Source organism: Nomascus leucogenys, chromosome 9, assembly GCF_006542625.1.
Source record: "Nomascus leucogenys isolate Asia chromosome 9, Asia_NLE_v1, whole genome shotgun sequence".
NCBI classification, from domain to species: domain Eukaryota; kingdom Metazoa; phylum Chordata; class Mammalia; order Primates; family Hylobatidae; genus Nomascus; species Nomascus leucogenys.
Window position 1 is genome coordinate 66,342,643 of NC_044389.1, and position 12,121 is coordinate 66,354,763.

A 12,121-nucleotide genomic window follows, 5' to 3' on the forward strand; every position below is an offset into this window, starting at 1 on the left:
AACAGTAGGATGGTTCAAAGTTATTTATATGTTTGTGTTACCATGTTAACTTTTCCCTGAGAGAAAGTGTTAACATTGAGACTCTAGCCCCAGACTGGTATCTTCTATGAAGATGGATACTGATGGATGACACTGAAAATGGCCTGCTTTCCAAATGTGGGTTAAATGTAACTGGTTGGGCCCCAGACTTGGGCTAGAGCAGAAGGCATAGGCCAGGGTGGTCACTGCTATATATGTTATAGACCTCGGTTCTCATTAAAGTATTTATTGACAGAAAAAAAATTATAAACCGTGTTAGCATATGTATAAAACATGACAAAAGCCCAGTTTCCTTAAGTAATGTGATTACAAATCACTAAAAGCAAAATAGTACAAATGCAGCCAAAGAATAGGATAGCCCTATCCTTTTCAAAGAAAATGGCCAAGAAAAAAAGTAAAAAGTATCAAAAAAATACTTAACCTCTTTTGTAATTAAGAAATGCAAATTAAAATCCTATTTTTTTCACTTATCAAATGGGCAAAGATTAAAAGATTTGATAATACCTAGTGTTGGCAAGAGCACGGGGGCCAGGCATGGTGGCTCGTGCCTGTAATCCCAGCACTTTGGGAGGCCAGGGCGGGCAGATCACCTGAGGTCAGGTGTTCGAGACCAGCTTAGCCAACATGGCGAAGCCCCATCTCTACTAAAAATACAAATATTAGCTGGGTGTGGCGGCAGTCGCCTGTAATCCCAGCTACTCGGTCGGCTGAGGCAGGGATAATCACTTGAATCCGGGAAGCAGAGGTTGCAGTGAGCCGGAATCCCACCACTGCACTCCAGCCTGGGCGACAGGGTGAGACTCTGTTTCAAAAAAAAAAAAAAGAGTATGGGGACCTAGGCACTTTTATATACTGTGGAGAAGCCTAAAATGACATAAGTTTTCCAAAAGGCAATCAGCTAGTCTACTTCCAGGAATGTGACTTTCAAATATACACTCAAAGACACAAAGAAATGTACAATACTAAATGTTCATGGTAATGCTGTTTACGTTAACAAAAAAACAGAAAATTATTCTTAGATGGTTAAAAAAATTATGGTATGTCTATACAACAGGATATATGCAGCCAGCAGAAAGAATGACGGGCCGAGTATGGTGGCTCACCCCTGTAATCCCAACACTTTGTAATGACAGGAGGATTGCTTGAGCCTAGGAGTTCGAGACCAGCCTGGGCAACAAAGTGAGAACCTGTCTCTACAAACAATAAAAAATTAGCCAGGCATAGTGGTGCATACCTATGGTCCCAGCAATATAGGAGGCTGAGGCAGAAGGATTGCTTGAACCCAGGAGGTCGAGGCTGCAGTGACCAGTGTTTGTGCCACTACACTCCAGCCTGGCTGACAGAACAAGACCTCATCTCAAAAAAAAAAAAAAACAAAGAATGATGAATTATACACACAGATACTATTCTGTACTTGTGATATCTTGGGAGATATTAGGCACATATAGTAAGATCCCATTTGTGTAAATAAAAAGTATACACACTTGGCCGGGCATGGTGGCTCACGCCTGTAATCCCAGCACTTTGGGAGGCCGAGGTGAGAGGATCACTTGAGGTCAGGAGTTCGAGACTAGCCTGGCCAACATGGTGAAACCCCATCTCTACTAAAAATACAAAAAAATTAGCCGGGCATGGTTGCGTGTGCCTGTAATCCCAGCTACTCTGGAGGCCGAGGCAGGAGAATCGCTTGACCTCGAGAGGCAGAGGTTGCAGTGAGCCGAGATCATGCCACTTCACTCCAGTCTGGGCGACAGAATGAGACTCCATCTCAAAACAAAAACAAAATATATATATACACATAAGTGTGTGTATATATACACACACACATTTACATTTGTGTGTTTTATGAATATTGCAAGCTAGTAAAAATCCATGAAACAGTAGCTGCCACTAAGGAAACTAATGAGAGTTTATATTTTTTATTTCCTACTTTATATATTTCTATTTTTAAACTTTTAAAGTAGCAAACAAAAATAACGTGCAGTATGAGTACAAACTGATATAATCTTTCCGGAAAGCAATCTGCTAATGCAGATCAAAAACCTTACAAGTGTTCATACCCTGTGACACAGTAATACCATATCTAGGAATCTATAATAGATAACGCCAAATACTGATATACAAGGATATTCACTGTAGTATACTTTATGATAATGAAAAACTAGAGCTGATTATAACACATTTAAAGGACTGTTTAAATCACAGTAGAGCCACAGGGTAGAACACAATGCAATTATGAAAAATGGTATTGTAGGTCAGGCATGGTGGCTCACGCCTGTAATCCTAGCACTTTGGGAGACGGAGGCAAGTGGATCACTTCAAGTCAGGAGTTCAAGACTAGCCTCGCCAACATAATGAAACCCCATCTCTAATAAAAATACAAAAAATTAGCCAGGCGTGGTGGCGCACGTCTGTAATCCCAGCTACTTGGGAGGCTGAAGCAGGAGAATTGCTTGAACCCGGGAGGCGGAGGTTGCAGTGAGCCGAAATCGCGCCACTGCACTCCAGCCTGGGCAACAGTGTGAGACTCTGCCTCAAAAAAAAAAAAAAAAAAGAAAAAGAAAAGAAAAATGATATTGTAGAGGATTATACAACATTGGAAAGTGATCATGACACAATATGATGCCAAACCTTTTATAAAGTACACTACCAATTTTGTTTAAAAATATATACACATATATAGAGAAAAACTATATTAGACAACCAGAAAACTCCCTACACATTTTATGTCTTTTAAACATTTTTTTCCCTATACATTTTAAGGGTTCTCTGCTGCTTTTCCCTAAAAGAAAAACTGCCACCAGCTATAACTGCTTTAGCACCCACTCCTCAAACCCTTTACAGCCTGGTCTCTTCCCCATTACGCTCCAGCAATTACTGAGGATTTTCAGTCATCTAATAACCCAATTACTGCATTTTCTCAGTTCTCATCTTCCAACTTTTCTGCAGTATTTAACATTTTATCTTTTTCCTTGGTCTTCCTATTGCTGGGCCATCTTCCTACTAAACAGCAGGTGTTTCATCCTTGTTTCCCTGGCAGTAATCTTATTTGCTTCCTAAGTCTCATACTATTTCTTACTTTAGACCAGTCCATGGCCATAATTTTAACTGCAAAATGAGTGCAACATATCCTTTTAAATTATTTTAAAATTAATATATATTTCTTATTTTTCTTTTTTTGAGACAGAGTCTCGCTTTGTTGCCCAGGCTGTAGTGCAGTGGCAGAGTCTCGGCTCACTGCAACTTCTGCCTCTCAGGTTCAAGCAATTCTCGTGCCTCAGCCTCCCAAGTAACTGGGATTACTCCTCACCTCAGGTAATCCGCCTCGGCCTCCCAAAGTGCTGGATTACAGGTGTGAGCCACCTTGCCCAGCCTCTGTATTTCCTAATTTAAAAATGATAACTTATGCTGACCCCTTTCAGCATAAACTACCAAATATAGGAGACACAAATGATTCAAATATAGGAGAAATAAATAACTCACCAATTGTATACACAACTTCAACATCATCCATTTGGGAATCAGTAATGCTGTTCTTGGCTTCACCTTTTACTTCCCCAAGAAGAAAACCTTCCTATGAAGATAAAGAGGCAGTATATAGAATACACTGATAGAATTACTGTTCACTTAACTAACCGGTATTTTCTGAGTATTTTACTATGTATACAAGTATGTGCTACCAGTCGGGGGCACATATGAAAGATCTGAGATGATTCTAGTTTACTTGGGAAAGATGAAAAGTTAAATAAAAATGAGAAGAGGCTAGGCACGGTGGCTCACGCCTGTAATCCTAGCACTAGGAGGCCAAGGTGGGCAGATGGTTTGAGCCCAGGAGTTCAAGACTAGCCTGGGCAACAGGGTAAAACTCCGTCTGTACAAAAAATACGAGAAAAATTAGTTAGGCATGGTGGCACATGCCTGTAGTCCCAGCTACTTGGGATGACCTGAACCCAGGAGGTTGAGGCTGCAGTGAGCTATGATCACGCCACTGCACTCCAGCCCAGGCGATAGAGTGAGACTCTGCCTCAAAAGAAAAAAAGTAGAAATAAACAGGAGAGGAAGGGAAAGAGATGAGCCTGGCCTGAAATAATGAGAGTAGGCCCTGGGGAGGCAAGTACAGATTAGACTAAAGCGATGGGCAGTATTTGTGTAGGCAGAGCATGGAGCACTCGGCACACTTGGAAGCACGTAAGACTTAAAGCCAGAAATGAGCGCACACTGAGGAATGAGTAGAGCACTTTGCCTTGGAGCAGAAGGAAATCAAAGATAAATTAGAACGAGCCAATAATGGGACACCCCGAATGACTACTCTGGATTTAACCACATGTGCTTCTGGGAGTTACAGAAAGCTTCTAAGGTATGAAATGACATGATTAGTGTTTTCTGATTAAAACTCATGCACAATATGAAAGATTAAAATTCAATTTCAGAGTCTGCTTTCTAAAAGGAGCACTGTGAGCCTGATTCTTTTAAAACTACTTGTATTCTGCCACCCCAGTGATAATTTATCTGAGTTTTGGAGAATTCAATTTCTCTAGGCACACTTAAAGGCCCAATGTGCTTGACAATGAAGATTTTATATCTTTTTTTTCTTTTTTTGAGAAGAGGTCTAGCTCTGTCATCACCTAGGCTGGAGTGCAGTGGTGCAATCACTACTCTGCAGCTTTGACCTCCCGGGCTCAAGCAATCCTCCTGCCTCAGCCTTCCAAGTAGTTGGGTCTACAGGCACGTGCCACCACGCCGGGCTAATTTTTAAATTTTTTTTGTAGACATGAGGTCTCCTTATGTTGCCCAGGCTGGTCTTAAACTCCTGGGCTCAAATGATCCTCCTGCCTCCGCCTCCCAAAATGCTGGGATTACAGAAATACCTTATATTCTTTATAATTAATAATGCTTTTTTCCCTAAAAGTAAAAAAGGATTATTTCCATAATGTGAGTCTTTACTGGAATCACGGCGGGGGGATATCCAGAATCTAGTGTTCTTGATTTTGACACTCAAAAGACGAACTCAGGGAAGGGAAGCAGGGGCAATGCAAGTGCAACTAGCCAGAAAAACCACCCTTTAAAGACTTAAGGAAAAAGATATGAGAAACAGGGGTCTCCCTAGCACTCTGGTACTTCCCAAGGGCTAATCGTTTAAGCTACCGAGGACTTACGGTCCCACTTTATCTACACTACAGACATTCCAAAATAATTTCCACAGCTACACATATATTTTAAATGATCATATATTTGTTCATTAGGTATTACTTTGTAAGGTTATCTGAAATTGTATACATAAAACATGCCAGTTCCAACCTTTATTAGGATTGTGCTAAAGAGCAATTTTGTAATGTTTAGATTTTGTAGAGACCGGGGCTCACTAGGTTGTCCCCGATGGTCTCGAACTCGTGGGCTCAGGTGATTCACCCGCCTCGGCTTCCCAAAGTGCTGGAATTACAGGCGTGAGCCACCGCGCCCGGCCTATATTAAGGCAATTTTGAGTAAAACAGACGTTATATCTTAAAATGAACTTAGCAGAAATTAATAGGCACTGTTCAGCAGGATATTCTCCGAACTGTATCACACAGCAGGGAGGTGTATTTTAGATGCTTAGACTTTCTTTCTGCAAGTTACTCTAAGTACTACAGGACATTAACTACTTCCGAGCTCAACGTTTTACAGCGTTTCTTTAATTTCATAGAACTTTTAGGAAATAGGCAACGTACTTTTTAAAACTGTTTTAACAAATTTAATAACGCAAATAAAAAGATATCTGATATGCCAGATTAAGCTGTTCCATCCACTGAGATTTGCCACTGGACGCAACATCTATTTTTATTCCCTTACCATCCTACCATCTCAATCAACACGCACAGGCGCTGCTCTGCATGAAAAAGTCCGGCTGGCTTTGCAAACGCCTGTCGGGCGCCGCGAAAAACGGAAAGTTTACCGCAGGCTCCGCAGAGCAGCGGAAAGACGCTCCGTCAACTTTCCATCTTTTCACGCCCAAGTTTCCACAGCGAAAGGGGCGCCGAGGAAAGATGGGAGCGTGTGGGACACTTGGGTCGGAAAAGGGAAATAACGGACTATAGCAGAGGGAGGGCTAATGCTGGAGAAGACTTCGTGGGCACGAGGCACCTCAGGGACCGCTGAGGGGTAGAGAAGGCAGAGCCGCGACCGCAGGGAGGAGGGGCGGCGGCGTCGGGGGAGCGGGCGGGGACCGGGGCAACAGCGGGGAGGCAGGCCGCGCGCAGGGCTCTTCCCAGGCGACGCCGGACCCCGCCCTGTCCCTCGGCTCACCATGTCCGAGTCCGTGTTGAGGTGCTGGAAGGCAAGTGCGCCGAGCACAAAGCCCGAGAGCACCGCCGACGTACTCTCCCCCTCCATGCTACCGCCGCCTCAGGCTACACAAGAGGACGAGGGCGGGCCGCGCGGAGCCAGGATCCTGCGGTGGCAGCGAGGCGGGGCCCAGCGAGGAGGCGGGGCCTGCGCCGGCGCAGGGGCTGCTGCGCGCTCCGCGGAGGGGCGGGGCGAGGGGGCTGAGGGCGGGCGCGGGGCGCGGGCGCGGGCGCGGGCGCGGGCGCGGGGGGTTTCCAGGCGCGCGCTCGGCTCCTCCTTCACTTCTGCTGCCGGCCTCTCCCGGAAGGCCGCTGCGTGTCGGTACCACTGCAGAGGGCCGCGAATTGCCTTTTGGTGGCCTGCGGCTGCTGAGCGACCTGTCACAAAGATGCAAAGCTATCAAAATGAACACGGTTGACAGGGTCATTTTAAGACAAGGAATGATTACAAGAATAAAAGAGTTGAGTAGCAACTTTACGATGCCACAGTGGATATGCCACGGTTTTGGTTTTCAAACTGCATTTTAGCGCCCTTCACTCACTGAAACTTACAGAATACTAATAACCATTTGGGGATTGTCTCTGCTAGAACTCTCTAGCCATGTTCTGTGTGTGTGTGTTTGTGTGTGTGCGTGTGTGTGTTCCCTTGCTTTTAGAAAACTTCAGCCTAATTTAAACAATACATGGATATTTAATGTTCTGACAGTTTAATGATGGGCATAATCATAGTGAGCTGGTTCATTTAATGTAAATGGTAAGGTGAGTGGACCAGGGCTTGGCAAATATATTTTACACACACACACACACACACACACACACGTAAAGCTATGTTTCTTAAATGACTGAAAGTAAGCATAATAGCAGACTACTGAATTAGTGTGGCGCATTTGTGGGTTTTGTTGTCATGCAGTTGTCTGTGGCTGCGTAACACAATACATATGTATATAATTAATGATTATATATTTATTCCCTAGAATTAAGTTTCTTGCCTTCATTTTGTAGGGGTGAAGGGAGAGCTCCGCCCTCTGAAGTTTCACTGGAGTGAACTAACAAGAGAAAAGATGAACAGAAGAAAAAGGCATACAAATTTATTTTATTTTTTATTTTTTTGAGACTGAGTCTCGCTTGGTCACCCAGGCCGGAGTGCAGTGGCACCATCTCAGCTCACTGCAGCCTCCACCTCCCGGGTTCAAGCGATTCTTCTGCCTCAGCCTCCTCAGTAGCTGGGATTACGGGCACGTGCCACCAAGCCCTGCTTATTTATTTATTATTTTTTTTGTATTTTTATTAGAGACAAGGTTTCACCATATTGGCCAGGCTGGTCTCGAACTCCTGACCTCGGGTGATCTGCCCCCTTTGGCCTCCCAAAGTGCTGGGATTACGGGCGCTCCCGGCTGGCATACAAATTTATTAATGTGCCCTGGAGAAAATCACAGTAGAGTGATTACCCAATAATCCAATGAGGTTCAGATGCTTATGTACGCTTTTTCATAAGGGAGAGGGAGATGGAGGAATGTTAGTAATTTTGAGGATCACAATTCTTTGGATGAGCTTGAGGGATTGCTTGCAAAGAATTCTTTGTGGAAGTTGGATGAGCCCAAACAGAAGTCAATAACTTCGTACAAAGTTCCTCTGGGCTCTAGATTTGATGTTTGACTTTCAGTCTTCTTCCCACAGTCAGTAGATAATGAAATTTCAATGAAGGGGTGGAAGACAATTGTCGTAGGGTTGATGAAGAGTGGACAGTCGTGCAGGAGTATAATTACACAAAGGGAGTATGATGTAACAAACCGGGGGAACTTAGAATGGGCTGTTTGTTCAGGTTCTTCTCTGTGTCCTGGTGTCTTCAGAGGTAAGGATGTTCCTTTTCTCTATGTAAGGGGAGGGTACCTCTCAAATGACGGTCTTATGACCTACTTCAGGGAAGGACACCGGGTTTTATGGCCTGCCTCAAGGGAGATGGCCAGAGTATTCTTTCTATGGTTTATGGCCTGCTTCAGGGCAAAAGGAGTGAGGGGAAGGTGAAAATGACTTCTTTGCTCTGCTATTTTCTCAAATGCTCAGGTGCTATATTTTGGAGTAGTGTGTCCTGAACCACATCACTAGTTTTACTGCCTGCAACCCAGAGCAGCACAGTAGCTGAACCAAATACTCCTTCCGAAGCCAAACAAGCTTGGGTATGAGTGGAGATAAGGAGAAATAGTAGATGAGAGTAATGGAATACATAAACGGGTTATATAATGAGGGAAATCCAATATTCCTTAAGACCTCCAAAGAAACTCAAAGCAAGGGATGATATTGTCTCTTATCTTAATTATATCAGATGCCTGAAATAATGAAGATATATATTGCTAAGAACTCTGCTTTTGAAACCTGAAAAGATCAAATGGAAGCCTGAGTGGCCACACCCTGGGAGGCATTTTCTTTTCTTTTTTTTTCTTTCTTTTTTTTTTTTGAGACGGAGTCTCGCTCTGTCTCCCAGGCTGGAGTGCAGTGGCATGATCTTGGTTCACTGCAAGCTCCACCTCCTGGGTTCACGCCATTCTCCTGCCTCAGCCTCCTGAGTAGCTAGGACTACAGGCGTCCACCACCACGCCCAGCTAATTTTTTGTATTTTTAGTAGAGACAGGGTTTCACCGTGTTAGCCAGGATGGTCTTGATCTCCTGACCTTGTGATCCACCTGCCTCGGCCTCCCAAAGTGCTGGGATTACAGGCGTGAGCCACCGCGCCCAGCCTGGCATTTTCATATGATAGGCTGATGGACTGGACAGGTTATTAGTGATTGAATGGGGTTTTAGAAATGTGCAACTATCTTTTAACTCATAGGATTCTTTGCTATAAGGAATCAGTGGTCAAAGATCAAGAATTTGTCTGTAGTGTAGTAAAAAAGAAAATAAATATTTAGTCTTTGTCCTGAGTTCCTGGCGTGGTAGCTTCTAAAACCTTAGGAATTTACTGGTTTTTGTATGCTAAAGAATGACTCATGGGAGAGTGTATTCGTCCCTTCTTGCACTGCTATAAAGAAATACCTGGTGGCTCATATCTATAATCCCAGCACTTTGGGAGGCTGAGGTGGGCAGATCACCTGAAATAGGAGTTTGAGACCAGCCTGACCAACATGACAAAACCCCATCTCTACTAAAAATACAAAAATTAGCCAGGCCTGGTGGCATGCGCCTGTAATCCCAGCTACTTGGAAGGCAGAGGCAGGAAAATCACTTGAACCTGGGAGGTGGAGGTTGCAGTGAGCCGAGATCCTTCCACTGCACTCCAGCCTGGGCAACAGAGTGAGAATCTGTCTCAAAAACAAACAAACAAAAAAAAGATTGGTCACGGTCACTCATGCTTGTAATTAATTCCAGTGTTTTGGGAGTCTGAGCAGAGAGTATGGCTAGAGGTCAGGAGTTTGAGACCAGCCTGGGCAACATAGTAAGACTCTATCTCTTCAAAAACTTTAAAAAATTAGGCCAGGTGCGGTGGCTTATGCCTGTAATCCCAGCACTTTGGGAGGCCAAGACGGGTGGATCACGAGGTCAGGAGTTGGAGACCAGCCTGCCAATATGATGAAACCCCGTCTCTACTAAAAATACAAGAATTAGCCAACCATGGTGGTGGGCACCTGTAATCTCAGCTACTTGGGAGGCTGAGGCAGGAGAATCACTTGAACCCAGGAGGCAGAGGTTGCAGTGAGCTGAGATCACGCCACTGCACTCTAGCCTGGGTGACAGAGCAAGACTCCATCTCAAAACAAAAACAAACAAACAAAAAATTAGTCCAGGTGCGGTGGCTCGTGCCCGTAATCCCAACTCATGCCAGTAATCCCAGCACTTTGAGAGGCCAAGGCAGGTGGATCACCTGAGGTCGGGAGTTCGAGACCAGCCTGGCCAACATGGTGAAACCCTGTCTCTACTAAAAATACAAAATTAGTGGGGTGTGGTGGCGTGTGCCTGTAATCCCAGCTACTGGGGAAACTGAGGCAAAGCTGCTTGAACCCAGGAGGCCAAAGTTGCAGTGAGGCAAGATTGTGCCACTGCCCTCCAGCCTGGGCAACAGAGTGAGACTCTGTCTCAAAAAAAAAAAAAATTAAAAAAGTTAGTTGGCCAGGCACGGTGGCTCACACCTGTAATCCCAGCAATTTAGGAGGCTGAGGTGGGAGGATCGCTTGAGCCCAGGAGGCAGAAGTTGCAGTGAGCTGAGATCATGCCACTGTACTCCAGCCAGACCCAGTTTCAAAAAGAAAAAAAAAAGCAGTCAAGTGTGGTAGTGCACACTTGTAGTCCCAGCTACTGGGGAGGCTGAGGCGGGAGGATTGCTTGAGTCCAGGAGCTTGACGCTGCAGTGAGCTTTGATTGTGCCACCTCAGCCTGGGAGACAGAATGAGATCTTGTCTCTTAAAAAAAAATTAGAAAGAAGAATAACTATGAAAATAAGAGAAACATTTTAGCTGCTGTATTAGAATCATGTTAATGATAGGGTTGATTGCTTCAGAAGGATGTGCTTGCTTGCTTAAATTGGGATCCAATAATATTCATCTCTGTTAAATTTTTGGTATTCTATTTTAAATAGGAGGGTTAATGGAACCTCAAATAATTTCAAGAAAAAACTGTATCTTTTACTTTTCTATTTGAATTTTTAGATATTGATTTTTTTCGCATGAAAAGGATAAGAATATGATTTTTAAGTAATGATTTCACTCACAACAGATCAACTTTTAAACAAATATGCTTACTAATAAATGAGTATCATAAAGGGAAATATATCTTATCTTCATAGCATATTGTTAATTATACAATTTATTCAAAATGAATGGAGAATGTGATGGCCATGGACATGCTCCACTCTGGTTGAACCTGCTGGGGGAGCCACGGTTGGCTGAAAGCCTCCCCCTTCAGCTCCTGTGAACATTGCTGCCCTCTAACCTTCCCTGCCACAGCATCAGTGACCATGGTGGGGTATTAACACAGGTCCATTCTTACAAGATGCAGGATTCCTGTAATGGGACTTTGGCTCAAGGACTCTCCATCAGCCCGGCTAAGATTATGTTAGCTTGCACTGAAGTCTGAGACTCCTATCCTTCCCTTCCTCCTTTCCCAGGTGTCAGATAAGCATGGTTTTCTGCAGCTTCTCCTTGCTTACTCCTGCTCTCTTCCCTTTATCTTTCACAGACATTTCCCCAATAGGTCTCTCTCTTGCACATGGACTCCTGTCTTTGTGTCTGCTTTTCAGAGCATCCAAAGTGGAACAAAGTGCTTGCTTTTCCATATCACCTATGAAGGGCTTTCAGAGCCATAAAGATCACATTTTCAAATATCTGCCAATTAAAAAGAACTTCAAATACAAACATACTCAAAATATAATATGATGAATTTCATTTTTTAATTATAGACATGATTTATTTCTAATGGTGAACAAGTATTATTTTAATTTTTTTTTGTTTGTTTTTGAGACAGGGTCTCAATCCTGTTGCCCAGGCTGGAGTACAGCTGTGTGGTCATGACTTACTGCAGCCTCCACCTCCCAGGGTCAAGCGATTCCCCCACCTCAGCCTCTTGAGTAGCTGGGATGACAGGTGCATGCCACCATCCCTGGCCAATTTTTTGATGGTTTGTTGAGATGGGGAGGTCTCACTATGTGGCCCAGGCTGGTCTCGAACTCTTGAGCTCAAGCAATCTTCCCGCCTCAGTCTCCCACAAGGCTGGGATTACAGGAGTGAGCCACTGCACCTAGATAAGTATTATTTGTTAAGGCTATGTTATCTGGG

General features: G+C 44.1%; 1 protein-coding gene across 2 annotated transcripts in view; it reads right to left on the bottom strand.

Moving 5' to 3' along the window:
• Positions 1-6,517, bottom strand: part of ABRAXAS1 (abraxas 1, BRCA1 A complex subunit) — a 24,442-nt gene extending 17,925 nt beyond the window's left edge. The window contains exons 1-2 of one of the 2 annotated variants that reach the window (XM_003265843.3): positions 6,322-6,517; positions 3,523-3,613 (exon numbers count right to left, since the gene is read on the bottom strand). In XM_003265843.3, coding sequence (XP_003265891.2) covers positions 3,523-3,613; positions 6,322-6,408 — 178 coding nt within the window. In that variant the 5' untranslated portion in view covers positions 6,409-6,517. Of the gene's footprint in view, positions 1-3,522; positions 3,614-6,321 lie in introns of those variants that run through there. The other variant, XM_030819082.1, reaches the window with a different exon arrangement.
• Between the last annotated feature and the right edge of the window lie 5,604 nt (positions 6,518-12,121).